This window comes from Nyctereutes procyonoides, unplaced genomic scaffold, assembly GCF_905146905.1.
Source record: "Nyctereutes procyonoides isolate TBG_1078 unplaced genomic scaffold, NYPRO_anot_genome, whole genome shotgun sequence".
Taxonomy (NCBI): Eukaryota; Metazoa; Chordata; class Mammalia; order Carnivora; family Canidae; genus Nyctereutes; species Nyctereutes procyonoides.
In genome coordinates this window covers 16,423,436-16,439,280 of record NW_026575082.1, presented here as the reverse complement: position 1 = coordinate 16,439,280, position 15,845 = coordinate 16,423,436, and the positions used below count along the sequence as shown (strand labels likewise).

The following is a 15,845-nucleotide window of genomic DNA, read 5'->3' as shown; positions in this document are numbered from 1 at the left end:
GCTTGTCCAGGTTCTGGGCAGCCTTCCTTGATCAGTTAGGTCCTCCTCTTTCCGGAGACCGCCTCTGACTGCTCTGGTCCTCTGTGCTACGTGCCTGTTCCAGACACTGCTTCCCTGAATACCTCCGCCACACATGTTGTGGTTATCATCAAAAACAAGAGCAGGAACCACCATTCATCTAGTGCCTAGTAAGAGCCAGTTTCTGTTCCAAGTACTTCACATGTGGTAATATTCTTTTTTTTTTTTTTGTGGTAATATTCTTAAAACCACCATGAGTCAAGTACTAATACCTTCCCACGAAAACTAAGATAGGTGCGTGTTACAGACTTAATCCTAGTGTCCTCTTGAAATTTGTATGTTGAAATCCTAACCTCCAAGGTGACGGTATTAGGAGGTGGGGCCTTTGGGAGGTACATAGGTCATGAGGGTAGAGCCTTCATGAATGGACCTGGTGCATTTATAAAAGAAACCCCAGAGAGCTCCCTTGCCCTTCTGCCCCATAAGGACATAGCAAGAAGATGGCTATCTATGAACCAGGAAGCTCTCACCAGACAGGGTTTTCCAGGGTCTTGGTCTTGGACTTGAGCCTCCGGAATTACATAAGAAATATAAGTTTGTTGTTTACCAGATTATGGAATTTTTGTTACAGCAGCCAGAATGGACTAAGGCAATACGGAAAATGTAATTAAAATTCAGGTCAGATTCCATGCTATGTATGTATAGACAGGTATGTGCCTTGAGGGCTGGATACATGTCTTACACTGCTCTGCCTCTTTAGTGCTGGGCTGAGCACGGTGCTTGAAGGGGCTTTGAGTCTAGCATCTGAAAAGCACAGAGAGGTCGGGGAGGATGCTTGTGTTCTGTGTATGAAATGCTGATTAGGGAAATACAGCCCCTTCAGCTTAAAACCTGAAATATGAGAATTACTCAATATATAAGTTGTGTAATGATTTAGCTAGAACATGCTACAGGTAACCAAATAGGCGCTAGAAAAATTTAATGCCAGAGAAACCTGAAATTACACGCAGATAACCCACATACATTCTATGTACATCTGAACTTTATAGACACCTAAGGGTTAGTCACAAACAAGGTGAGAAGACATAATCTTTTATATTACATACCTTCTGGGATGCATTGTCCAAGAACAAATTTATACCCTTTGCAGCATTTTTTCCTAAGAGACAAACAAAAATGTATTTTAAATGGGATGTTAGATTAAAAATAGAATTCTTTTCAGTTATCGAATGACTTGTGCCCAGGAAAAAGTGAGGCATAAGGGAAATAAGGCATAGTGTATTTTTAAGGGAAGTGGAGATAAAAAGGGGAAAGATAATCAATATCACATGGTCACATCTTCCAACAGCAGGATGTCCTTTTCACCACGTAATATAGGAGTTTAATCACTTGAATCCTATGAAGTGGATTAACGCAGAGACTTTAAGATACTTGTATCAGATGAGGGGAGGCCTAGAGGATATAACAGAACTTTGAGGCTGGCCAGGCACCTCCTCCTCCAAGCCAGGGATTCACATGACTTGCTAATTATAACAATTAGTTAATAATAACTAGATAATTATAATGATGTCTAATTGTAATAACAATTAGGTAACTAATTATTATTAAGACTGAGGCTGGGAGCCCAATGATTCTAACCCCCTATTTGAGTGCTTGCTTTATACCTGTACCACAGAAGTTACTGAAAGGTATCTAAATTATCTGAATTAAAAAAACAGCAAATAGGCAATTCATTCATTCATTTATTTTGAGAGAGCACTCAGGAGTGGGGCAGAGGGAGAGGGAGAGAATCTCAAGCAGATTCCATGTTTAGCGCAGAGCCCAACTCGGGGCTCAATCTCATAACTCCGAGATCATGACCTCAGCCGAAATCAAGAGTCGGAGGCTTAACTACCTATATCACCCCGGTGCCCCCCGCAAAACAGGCAATTCTAACAAAAATTTCCAAGACTTCAATCTCTCCCTGAGGTAAAGAAATGGTGCCATCAGTTCAAAATGTTAATCTCTCCTGGAAGGACTATGTCTCTGGTATGGAGTTGTAAGCTCCTCACAGACCAACCCCCTGCAGACAGCAACTATACACTTTGGAGAAAACAGAAGGAAACCACCACAGGCAGGTTCTGGTGAGTCGAGAGAGAAATTCAAGATTTAAGAGGAGAGTTGAAATTCTGAACAAGGGGCTGACCCAGGCTAAGTTTCTTGCTTTCTGGGCTTTAGCCTGAGTGCCTATCACAGCTGCTAAGTGGTGTAGAAAGCTAAAACACAGGGAACCCACAGTGTGTTTTGGCTTGATCAAGTGGAAGACAAAGCTGGGGCAACCAGAGGCATGAAAAATTGAGGGAAAACCCAGGAAAGGAGAGTGCTGGAGAAGAGTAGCCTTAAATTCTGTGTATAAATCCTCTGGTAAGCCCTGACCCATGCCTGTGAGGAGCAGGTTCAAAACACCCCTGGTAAATACAACTCATGCTGGATGAAGGCTTGAGCTGCCACCTACTGCAAGGCAGCTTTCACATTACATCCAACCATGTTACTTGCCTGCCAAAAGAAAAATACCAACATTTCTTGAATGAATAGAACAGGATCCAGGGTCTTCATAACTTATACAAATGAGATAAAAAGGGGAAAGATAATCAATATCACATGGCCACATCTTCCAACAGCAGGATGTCCTTTTCACCACGTAATACAGGAGTTTAATCACTTGAATCCTATGAAGTGGATTAATGCAGAGACTTCAAGATACTTGTATCAGATGAGGGGACACAAATGAGACCCATTTTCAAGGGAAAGACAGTCAATGATGCCAACTCTGATTCTAGATGTTGGTATTATCAGACATGACGTTAAAGCAACTCTTACAACTATGTTTGATGATATAAGGGAAAATATTCTTGTGATAAAGGAAAAAGTAGGAAATCTAAGAGAAGTAGAAACTATGAAAAGAACAAAATATAAGAACTAGAAAATATATCCAAAAAGAAAACCCCATCTTGCTGAATGGGTTTCACAACTGGGTGGTGATAAGCGGGAAAGAATTAGTGAATCTGAAAATATATGCACAGGATCTACCCAGTTTAAAGAGAAAAAAAAATGATTTAAAAAAATGCACCAAACCTCAGGGACTGTGGGACAATTTCAAAAGTTCCAATGGATGGTATTTGGAGTTCCAGAAGGCAAGGAAAGCGAGCCAAAAAAAGGAGCCGAAAAAAAATGAAAAATGGTTGAAATATCCCAAGTTCAGTGAATAATGTAAATTTACAGACTAAACATATTTAGCAAACTTGAAACGGGTTAAATACACACACATATGAAAATTTGTCTGGAGACATCATAGTCCTCCTGCTGAAAACTAAAGGGAAAATCTTGAAAGCAGGCGGAGAAAAAGTACACATCATACAAGTGTGTGGGCCATGCATTTCCAATCCAAAGCCATGGTAAGCAGAAACAGTGGTAGGATATCTTTAACTACTGAGAAAACAAACCAGCCTGCTGTTAACCCAGAATCCTATATCCAGAGAAAATATCCTTTAAGACTGAAGGTGAAACAAAGATGTTTCAGATTAAAGAAAACAAAGCATTATTCACCAGCAGACCTGGATGACAAGAAATGCTAAAGTGCATTCTTCCGAATAAAAAGGGACAGGGTGCGGGGGGGGGGGGGGGGGGGCAGGGCAAGGGGAAACATAGATCTTTAGGAAGGAATGAAGTGCCCCATACATGGTAAATATCTGGATACATATAAAAAGGCTATTTTTTCATCTTTAGTTATTTTAAAGCAGAAATTATACCGTTGTCTTGCAGGATTCATAATGAAAGTAACTGCAACAAACTGCACTGCAGAATTTAAAAATGGCAGGGTTATAAAGGGACCTACATGGTCGCAAAATTTCTACACTGTGTGTGAAAATGTACAACACAACAGATAATTCCTTTTGTTCTCCAACTCCCCAGCCTCCTTATTTTTCCCTTCCCTCCCAGCTGGGTTCCTTGAAAGTTTCTCTTTACCATTTCCAAAACCAGGATGTTAATTCAGATGCCAAGAATTAATCGGGGTGCGTGAATCTGAGAATCTCCAGAACATAGGCCAAGATTTTTGAATTGTCTATAAAGGTTAAGCTATCATTTAAAAAAAAAAAGATTTCTCTTTAATCTTAAAAAAAACCACATTCAAGGTTATTCCCATGGGAATATCCTCTCAATGATTTGTATTTAGACATGCTTTCTGGGTGGAAGAGAAAGGGAGTTAAATATGGTCTAATGATTGGAGAGTGCACATCGCCTGCAGCCTATTGATGCCATGTGTGTGAGCATATCATTTGTATGTTGTAGTGAATACTGGGGCATAAGCCAGAGATTTGGGAAATTAGGCATTATTTGGGTTCTAAAGAAAATTCCCACCTTTGTCAAACGGTCTGAACCTTCCACCAGGTTAGACAAGGCTTTCTAAGAAAAATTTCACACACTTAAGCCTATTTTTTCCATCATATTTTAGTAAGACAATCACAACATGACTTTCTGCTTTTACAAATTAGTTTAGCCTACTTCAATTATTCATCAAATTTTATTTTTTTTAAAGATTTTAAGTAATCTCTACACCCACCATGGGGCTCAAACTCATAACCCCAAGATTAAGAGTTGCATGCTCTCCCACTGAGCTAGTCAGGTGCTCCTGTCAAATGCTAGACAGGTTACCACTCACAGGAGAAACTCAGCCATCTCTTCCCAAAACTTTTAAAATTTGTTAAGAATTTTATTAAATCCGGGATCCCTGGGTGGCGCAGCGGTTTGGCGCCTGCCTTTGGCCCAGGGCGCGATCCTGGAGACCCGGGATCGAATCCCACATCGGGCTCCCGGTGCATGGAGCCTGCTTCTCCCTCTGCCTGTGTCTCTGCCTCTCTCTCTCTCTCTGTGACTATCGTAAATAAATAAATAAAAAACCTTTAAAAAAAAAAGAATTTTATTAAATCCACTTGTAAATCTTGTATAAAATGTATTAAAAATGTGTACAACTTACAAACATCACATCTGGTAAGAGAACATCGTGGGGCTCAGTTGGGTACAGCAGCAGAGCCTCATTTCTCCCTGCAACATTTCTCACGTGCAGTCCAGCTGCCATGGACATTCTTACTTCAAATACATAATAAGTGGGTTTCCATTTAAAAAAAAAACAGTGGCATCTGGGATGCTTCCAAATCACACTTGAGTGAAATAACTAAGGTCCCCTCCCCTGCAAAGAACACATTTACCAATCTGTATGTATATACTCAATACAGATTATTTTGAATCTTTCCTCAGTATATTTTATGTTTTATATATATGTGGGTGTGTGATTTACTGCTATGAATGATGTGTGGCAATGTCCAGAGTTTTCCAATTAGACATAATTTCCCAACATCTCCATCTGATTTATAATTTTACATGACAAGGGAAGCCCATGGGGTAGAAATTTATGATTATCGTTATTTCTAACAGAAGTAGAGGATCTACCTTTACCTTCTGTGAAACTTACAGTCGGTCTAGGTTTCCACGGCTTAAGAAAGTCCAAGTTCCTAACAACTAGAAAGAAAACTGCTTGATCATTAAAATTTTACAGTTCTTACTTACTGTATTACTTGAAGCTGTCCTATGGAAAACTCTAAGAGGAAGAACAGTACCCTAGATGATCTGAAAGTCAATCAAATCACAAGAAAGTGGGATGAAGGGGGAACATGTGTTTTTGATACATTTTAAGTGCAATAGCACATTTAAGCATATGGTTCTATTTGTCTGTTTCTATTCAAATAGCACGCCTAACATATAGCCACGGAGAAGTTAGGCGGCATTTGAAAGTTCATGCACGTGGACGCAACCCTTATAATCTCTCCTTCTACGTCCAAGATCTCATACTTGGGCATTCTGATCTTTTTGAGCATCACAAGGGCTTGGGATTGTCCATTTAGTGGAACCCAAAGTAATCTGTCATTCGCTTTTTTATTAAATTAAATCACATAGTGATTTGATACGCCTTCAAAAGTCTACAGAGCTGTATCAGGAGATCTAAGCTTCAGAACGGCCATGCTTCATTTAAATACCTGCTCAGTTAAGAATTAACTCCCCCTCCGCTGCTTTTTTCTTTAACTGCCTATCTCACGCCATCTCTCTGCTGGAGAGAAGGAGGTCTGAGACTTCATTGCACTCTCCTGCTTCTCCAGAGTTCCTGGGAAGACAGCATTAATTTGCATGTTAAACACTCATCCAACACAAACCACCATTTAAAATAAACAATGAAATATTCCAAAGTCTAAAATAATAAACCCTGGCTTGCACATGTTACGCCGTTTCAAAGATTACTTACAACAAACATAATTTACGTACAATGAAGTCAAGATAGCCAAAGTGGAATCTTCTTCATGTTATGCAAGCACAGGCACTTGTTAGATCGAACTACAAACATGGTTGTGTGGTTTTTATCTTTAAGAAAAACAAATGAAGATGGGGAAAGTTCATGTGGATTCCGGGGAGGCAGTCCCTCTTAATCTGCTTCATGTGTCATAACTTGGGTTTTCCAAATGCAAATGCTTTTCTCATTTCTTGGCCAGGGGAAGTGGTGATCAGAGGTGGTTCTTACATAGAAAGGGTGACATCGGCTAATCAAGAAAGTCTGTGGAGGCTTCCCCTGGGTGCCCCAGAGCACTGACACACATAAAAAAATCATTTATAAAAACAGTGCAGCAAGAGACATATCCCAGCAACCAAGTGTGTGTGAAAGCTTTTGGAAGGAAAAACGGAATCAGGAAAATGAAGATGATAGAGATACCATCATTTGACTGTCTGCTGTTAGCAGATTTTAGAAAAGAAAAAAAAAAAACACCCTGCCTATAGGATTAAAGGACAAGAAGGGACCTTGAAAGGTCAAGTGAGTTATAAGGCAAGAAATAGTTCAATACTTGCACCACTGCAATGGTAAATTTCCCTAAGATTTGAGGTTTTCTTTGCATTGCTGTCTAGATATGCACCAGACAGATCAGAATTTTTTTTTTAAATGAGAGCAAGAACTGCACTTTTTAGAGTATTTTAGGGTTCTTTGTGCCAAGCTACAAGTAGTGGATGGAATAATGGCTTCGGGTCAAGCAAATCTGGTTTACAATTCTGGCTCCGTCATTTAGAGAGCTTGTAATGTGACCTCGGGCTCATTTTTTATACTCGCTGAGTTTCAGATTCCTCATGGATAACACATGAATAATAATATTTGCTCTACAGAATCATCACAAGGATTACAGATAATAAGGTACCTAGCACAGGGCCTGGTTTACAGTCAAAACAGTGTTCTAGCTGCAGGTTTATGAACGTAGCAAGAAAACAGCAAAAGCCACTCTTCTCAGGTGCCTTAATCTTATGAATCATCTCTTCCTTCCACTTCTTATTCAATGGCCAATGCCTTCTTCCAAAAAACAAAAGAGAGGGGGAGGGAAGGAAGGAGAGGGAGAAAAGTTTTGATTTCAAGATGATTGGAAAGTAGTATTTTTGTCCTCTTCTTTCAGAAGTTAAACCCAAATAATGGGACTAGGAAATAGAAATGCAAGGTCAAATTCCATGGATTAGGAATATAATTCCAATATGCAGTCTCATATGAATATGGCCAGTAGATGGGAGAATGGGAAGTGATTCCGTAGAGTAACTTCATACCTATGCGCCTTCAGAGGATGTTACCACAGAGGAGCCAACCCACCTTGCAGAACCTCAGCCAGGCTTAGGAACCAGACACACAAGGTACTGGACATTCATTCCTCATCAAATAGTTGATGAGCTGTAGGATTAGAGGCCCCACTCACCTCCACCCCCCATTCCCACAGAGCAGTTGTCCCAGCTACAGACTGTTTTTGAGAAATAAAGCTGAGAAGGTTTGGAGGACGTTCAAGAGTTTATACTCTTTCTTCCAGGTTAATGAAATTGAAGATTTATTTTCTTTTAGCTGGGAGTCTCTAGATCTACACTCTAACCTTCATCCACTACAGACATGATTTCAATGTCCATAGAAACAAAACAGAAATAAAATGGTGTACTTCCAGGGTTCAGTTTCATCTACTACATCATGTCTATCATCCTTGATGTAAATAATGCCTATGTCCAAGTTGTGAGATTATGGCAACCCTCTCTTGCAGGAGGAAAGGGGAGGCCAGAAGATAGCAAGACAATCTGAAAGTCTGGTGAGAAGCTGGGCTTCCAGTTTCTGCCCTGACCCCAGGTACCCTTTGTCAGGTACCTTTCATCTACCACTACAAGAGGCAAAAGACACAGTCTTTGGAGAAAACTGTACCTGAGCAGCTTGAGACTTTCACACCAAGCCAGAGGCCCATGTGGAGCATACCCACGAGTAGATAATCTTGCCCAGGCACATAGAATTCCCAAACGTTTTGAAAGAACGTTTCAGAATCCTTCAGTGTAGTATCTCATGCCAAAACAATAAAAGCCTCCTGGTGAAAGCTTCTGAAGGCCAAATGATGGCAGCTTCCCCACATCTCCAACCAGTCAGTCCTAACTGGAGAGACATGAGGCCGGGAGAATGCGAAGACCAGTACACACAGTCTTTTTCAACCACCTAACCCTTCTGCGGCATGCCAGACAAGGGAGTCCATGAGATCTTTCTGCTGACAACACAGCCATGAAACCCTTGGGACTACACTAAAGGCCTGAGGATGGATGGATTTATTTATAAAGATTTTATTCATTTATTTATGAGAGAGAGAGTGCGAGCGGGGGAAGGAGGAGAGAGAGTGAGAGAGAGGGACAAGCAGACTCTGCGTGGATCCCACCATGGGGCTCGATCTCACAACCCTGAGATCCTGACCTGAGCTGAAATCAAGAGTCAGTTGCTTAACCGACTGGGTGCTTAGCCACCCAGGTGCCCCCCTAAAGGCCCAAGGACTTTAAAGTGGTCCTGAATTACTTTGTAAAGCTCCTTAGAGTGAGGAAGTTTTCTTCTCTTTCTTTTAAACTTCTTCACTTGCTGAAACTTTTGTTGAGTTTTGTGTGACTTCACATGAACTATTAGAATTCCTTTTATACCAGATGCCCTGAGAACAGAACCCAGGAAGATGATTTATCTCTCATCGTGGCATGAGCAGTTCCAGCCTTTTAACCAGAAAGTACTTCGCCGCCCAGGCAAATGGAATATCATGTATACTATAGCAATCAATGAAGGTTTTTTTTTTTTTTAAAGCAAGCAAACAAAACAAACTTATCTACATATAAGCTTGTTCCTGCCAAATGACAGTGACAATATGAAAAGAATCATAATCATAAGACCAGCAATTACTGATGGTCAAGATCAAATGCAGAAAACAGCATGGCAGTTCTTCAACAAATTAAACACAGAGTAACCACATGATCCTATAATTCTGAGTATATACCCAAAAGGAAGGAAAGAAGACTCAAAAGAGATATTTGTTTACAGCAGTATTGTTCACAACAGCCAAAGGTACTAGACATTCAACCCAAATATCCCTTGAAAGATGAATGAATAAAGAAAATAATGAAAATGTGATATACACACATACACACAAGAATGTTATCTGTCCTTTAAAGGATGTTCTGACATGTGCTACGACACGGATGGAACTTGAAAACATTATGCTAAGTGAAATCATAAAAAAACACAAATATTGAAAAAAACAAAACAAAACAAAAACACAAATATTGCATGACTCCATTTACAGGAGGTACCTCAAGTAGCCAAATTCATAGGCAGATAGAAAGGTGGTAGCCAGGGGCTGGGTGAGGTGGGGATGGGGAGCTGCTGTTAAATGGGTAAACAGAGTTAGTTTGGGAAGTTGAGAAAGTTCTGGAGATGGAAAGAAAGTTCTGGTGATAGTTGTACAACAGTGTGAACATGCTTCGTGCTACTGAACTACACACCTAAAAATGGTTAACTTGGGAAACTTTATGTTATGGATGTTGTACTACATAGACACAAAAAGATCAAATGGGGAATGCTGTTGAAATCATTCCTCTAACCAGTAACTCCCTGGGCATGGCATGATCTGTGTTTTAGCTGTGTGAATTACAGAAAAAAACTGTTTTAAAGGTACGTGAAGATTATTCTTAGACGGGGCTGAGGTAACAACCAGAAAGCATGTATCCCTATAAGGCTTCAAGTGAGAATAATCTAGTCATTCCACAAATATTCATCATGCACCAGAAGAGCTGGTGGTTCGTTCCCGGTCCCTGGGGATGTCCCTCCCAGGTTTGAATCCAAGCTCAGCTGCTCTCCAGCTGTAGGACCTTAGAGAGGTGACTTAAAGTCTCCCTTGCTTGATTTCCTCATCTGTAAAATGGGGATAGTAATAGTACCCACCTCACTGGCTGGGTGTGAGGGGTCAAGGAGTGAAGGTGCATGCAGAGCTTAGTGTGGTGCTGGCATACATCAAAGAGAAAGTCCAGAAATGCGCTGGTTTTCCTGTTGTGTCCTCACTCCAACGCTCACTGTCAAGGACCCTGGAGTGTTTTGGAGGGAGCACGGGAAGTGAGCAGCTGTGCCACAGTCGGCTTGGCTTTAGGAGAGACGCGGCCAAGGCCAGCAGCAGTACAAAAGCCAGCCTCTTGGCCGTTTCATTTCCCTGGTCGCTCCAGCTCGATGATTTTATCAGATTTCAGGAGAAGTGGAACCACTCAGTCTACTAACACATTCCATTCCCCCCTCTCTGATCGGTGTAGTATCTGTTCTCAAAAATGAAAGGCACACGACCGGACCTTGTACTGTTTGCCCAAAGCTGGTCCAGAAGCTCCTGGGAGGTGTGGACAACAGCCCAGGCTGCAGGGCTGAGAACACACGTGGCCGCCTTCGTATGATGTATCTGCCAGCGCCTCCCTAACTCCCTGCCCTATCAGCGCCTCTCAGACTTGCACGATCAGGGACCTCTGCAGAGGGCTGCCCAGAGTCCACATGGGTCCTGGGGACAAGAAGCTGGGACTGCTTCACTGTCACTTTGCTGCGATGCCAAGGCTCCACGTCTGGCTCTCTTCCCTTTCCCTCCTTCTCCCCAAGTGGGTTTCCTACCACAGCAACCCTCATCATCTGCCTTTTCCCTAATCACTGTCCATGGACAGTGCATGGAAAGTGGAGACAGTTCACCCTATGCAGTAACACGGCGGGGCCCAAAGCCCTAGTCACTGATGTGTTTTTATCCACCCTCTAAGCATCCCAGCAATGCCTGGTTGCTAATAATCTGCTACAATGGCATTTGTCAAGAAAATCAGATCTCCAAGCACTGAATTATTCATGATAAACCGAGCAATACAAGAAGTCATCAATGGTCACCAAAGCATTTCTGAAGTTTCCTGACTGCTCCTCCGCCTTCTCCTCCCACTCCGGGCCTTCTCCACAGCTCAGCCAGCCTTCCTTCCTGTTCTCTCTCCTTCAAAGGGTGGATCCAGCTTCAGGATTTCAATCCTGACCTTTCTTTACGACTTGTAAACTGTAAACTCCTGGGCATTCTCACTGATTTTGCTTGCTTGTATTTCCCAGATTTCCTATAATTATCTGGTATTAACTTCCATAGTGAGAACGTGTTACACTTTAAAACCAACAGAAGAAAATTAACTTCTCACTGCCAAACTGGAATAAGAATAGCATCTTCCACGGAGCCAGTGCTTGAAGGCAAATAATCCACAAGCCTGTTTTTATTTATTTATTTATTTTTTCAGAGCTCGATCTCATGGCCCTGAGATCTTGACCTGAGCGGAAACCAAGAATCGGACACTTAACTGACTAAGCCACCCAGGCGTCCCAGGGGATTTTTAGATTTTATTTAAATTCAATTTGCCAGCATATAGTATGACACTCAGTGCTCATCTCATCATGTGCCTCCTTAACACAAGCCCTCCTGTTTTTAAATATCACCTTTTATTTTTCCCCCTAGTAAGAGACCTGGATTACCCAGGACCAGCTGTGCTTCCAAAGGTCATTACTGTGGCAGAGATGGCTAGTGGTTTCCCTTATCTACTTCCTCTTCTATTTTAACAAAGGCCCAAATTATAGCTGGGTACATAACTACCTGGGAAAAAAGGAAGCATTCCCCAGCCTCTCACCCACCAGGTACTACCTTGTGAATAAGCTGGGCAACAGGATGTGAGTAGAAGTGAATGGAAGGGGCGCATAATCTCTCCCTTTCACCTTTCCATGAGTAGGAACATGAACACGGTAATGCTCCATCTTGGACCTTAGTGATAATGGGTGGCTCAACATACAAGAAGCTCAATGATGCTATCCATTCACCATATGAATTAAGGACTCCTGATACTTTCATGTAAGAGAGACAAATTACCATGCTTAAGCTATTATTTTTAGCTTCAGCTTAAGGAGCCTAATATACCCTGAAAGCTAAAATAACAGAAGGAAATGAATCTATGGGAGCAAGGCTACTGAAACGCAAGCTTAGTAAGCCATAAGGGTGCCAGGAGAAGACTCCGCCTTTTATTCTCCTCCAGGAACTGTGCGTGGAGCCCTGGAGCCTTGTGAAATGCTGACTCTTGAAATATAAATGTCTGGAGCCTTCCTCATAAATTATCCAAAGCTAGAGACCTCTCTGCTTTGACAGGGCTATGATCCTTTTTCCCGCACAGTGGGCAGAGCTGCAGTGGCACTCAGCCCCCTTCACCGCATTTCCAAGGAGCTCTCAGTACAGGAAACATGTAACTACAATTTCCCTATTCAGATTTTTGCCCATGGGTCAGTCACCTGAGAGTTAAATGACTAAGTCTTAAAGTAGAGGGCTTTACTAATAATGACTTTCAAAGACAGAGGGGACCTGATCTGAGTTCTTACATTAACTACTCATGCGACATACTCCTCACAGCATCAAACTCTCATGGAAAATGAAATACAATGGACATTAATTCAGGTCTAAATTCATACATTACTGAAAGTGGGATTTCAACCTCTAAATCATTTACAGATGAGAGCAGGAATCTTCTACTTTAGATATCGAATTATATAATGACCCAATACCGCGGTGAAAACTTCAGATTAGCTAACACTGGAAGCATTACATTTGACTTAATTCAATCAACACTTAATTGAGAGCTTCCTATACACCAAGCCAAGCATTTTCCATAGATTATTTAATTAAATTCGCATAACCACGCTTTTTACAGATGGGAAAACTGAAACATGGAATGCTTAAGTAACTTGTTCAAATTAGTAGCTGAACTGGACAGGAATCCAGGCTGCAGGATTCCAGAGGCCACCTCTTTCTCCAATGGAGTGTTCCAGGAAAAACGGTGATGAGTAAGCTCTGCATATGGCCCTGGAAGACCATTGATGTGTGAAAAGTATAGATTACCGAGAACGAGAACACAAGATGGGGCATTAGCAGTGTTGTAACACAAGTACAACGTATTTCTTCAGTACAGATGAAAAGAGTTGTAACTCAGCGTCTGAGGCTGCAGAGATGTGAGGCCCAAGGGAGTTGCTCTTTCCCGAGAAAGATATATCAGGGCCCAGACAAAGGGATGCTCACCCTCATGATATACCAGCCTTTCTCTAGCTTGGCCCCAAATCCAGTTTTCCTGTCTTGCAATCTCCGCTTCCGTCTGGGGAAAGATTCCCTGTCCTTGAATCAGGACTGACACCACATTCTGGGTGTGCCTCCCAAGCCTCATGGTCATGGAATCCGTAAATCAGAGTCACAGAGTGGGCCCAGAGGAGAGGCAGAAGAGACTGCAGACAGAGGGCAGTTGAAAAGGGCCACCAAAAGTTTTCAGGCAAGAGATTAAGATGGTGTAAGTAGGGTAATGGGAACTGAAAAATAAGGACAGACCTTAAAGAAATTTTGAAGGCATAATCTATAAGCTTTCCTAACACACTGGATGTAGAGAGTAAGAAAAACAGAGCAGTCCAAGACTAGAGAATTATCTTAGTGGACATGTGAGGATGAGATCACCATTAACTACAGCAGGTTACTTGACAAAAGAGCTAAATATAAAAGACTGTTATAGCACAAATTTTGGGATAACAGAAGGTATTACTCTCAGTTTGGACACAGTGTTTAGGATGTTTGAGGCCTCAGGCAACTCAAGGGCGAGGCAGGGTCTTCAGAGGAACAGGTGAAGCTGAGCATAGGATAAAAACACCCAGGAGAGATGTGGGCCAAGGACATGATTTAGGCAGATGTCTTCCTGCAAGAACTGGGCCCAGTAGGGAAGCCAGAGATAAAAAAAAGAGGACTAGTCAGAGAAGTGATACTAAAGAAGCCAACAAACTGCCTGTGTGGGCTTGAACAAATCACTGTGCTACTCTGGGTCTCTGCTTCCCATTCTGCAAAGAAACGGCCTTAGATTATGGTGATATTTTAAGATCTCTCCCAACCTCCAAATTCCCTGGCTCCTGAGGTGATGAAAATGTTCGATCTCTTCATTGTGGTGGTAGTCACGTGGGTGTAAACTTAGTCAAAACTCACTGAACTGTACATTTAAAATTGGCTCATTTTATTGGCTGGAAATCAGGGGTGCCTAGGGGGTGCTCGGTTGATTAAGCATCCAACTCTTGGTTTTAGCTCAGGTCATGATTTTAGGTCATGGGATCAAGCTCTGTATTAGGCTCCATGCTCAGTGGGGAGTCTGATGGAGATTCTCTCTCTCTCTCTCCCTCCCTCCCCTCCACCCCTTTCATGAATATACACGCGCTCTCTCAAAGTTTTTTAAAAAAGGATGTAAATTATAATTCATTTAAGTTGGTTTTAAAAATTTCTAAAAAAAAAATTAAAAAATTTCTGGCTCCAAGTAATTAACATTTCATGCGAAATTATTAATGATAGTATGAAATATTCCATTAGGAAAAAAGAAATACAGGTTAAAAATACATACACCCTCAGTTTCCAGGGGTGGGGAGGTGGGGTGGGGAACAGGCATGAATTAGAAGGAACTGCTGTAAAAAATTAGTTTCTGACCATTCGAGACATTGGTATGAGTGAGCAGATGTCTTGAAAATGTTTTACAAAATAAATAAATAAATAAATAAAATGTTTTACAAACACATGGGAAAGTAATGAGAACCACTGGACAACTCTCAGACATGGCATATGCAGTAGGTACTTTAGGACAGCTCTGGCTCCCCAGGACTTGTAGCTCACAGGTGCTCACGACCTCTAGACAAATTAACTTAAACAGTGGTTCTCAGGAGCTCATCCCATGTCAGTCAAAAGGGAGACAAACACAATCAGGGTTCTAAAGTGCAAGAACGGATGTGCCTGATGTAAGGTATACCCACTTTTAAAACAACTTGGGCTCCATGATATCTGAAGTATCCATTAGAAGGGAGAGGCTGCCCACATCTCTATGTTGAGTCTACTATGCACTTTGCCACTTACCATGATATTTTTCTCCTTTTTGCAAATTTTGAGAGTTTTTTCTTAGAGTATTAAGTCTGATGCCCGACCACAAAGTATAATTTGGGGCCCTATAGTGAAGGTAGCTCTACAGAGAATCTTATGGGCTACAGGAAGATATGCGAAGCTCTCCCATTGGACATGCTGCAGCCAGGCTCTGCCAACTGACCATGAACTCCTCCAGGACAGGGATCAGGTCTCAGTTATGTTGAGCAGCTAGCCTAGTGTCTGAGACATCACAGATGCTTGGCACGTCCTGGCTGAACTGAACTTGGCTAGCACTCTTTTCTTAGGAAGAATGTATCCCAGACGCTATTTACATGATAAGAGGAATAACCTTATCATCTCTCTTTTTTTCCTTTTAGTTTATTTTTTCTGGCCTCCTGTGGGCTCTTCCTACCTTCCTTCCTCCTTTTCTGCATTACAACGTACAGAAGGAATTAGAGACTAGCACAAGTGGTGGAT

At 41.7% G+C, this 15,845-nt stretch overlaps 1 protein-coding gene across 1 annotated transcript in view; it reads right to left on the bottom strand.

The window, feature by feature from the left end:
* LOC129514632 (collagen and calcium-binding EGF domain-containing protein 1) overlaps positions 1-15,845 on the bottom strand; it is a 225,350-nt gene that overhangs the window by 30,686 nt on the left and 178,819 nt on the right. The window contains exon 3 of the mRNA XM_055333365.1: positions 1,125-1,177. Coding sequence (XP_055189340.1) covers positions 1,125-1,177 — 53 coding nt within the window. The remainder of the gene's footprint in view (positions 1-1,124; positions 1,178-15,845) is intronic.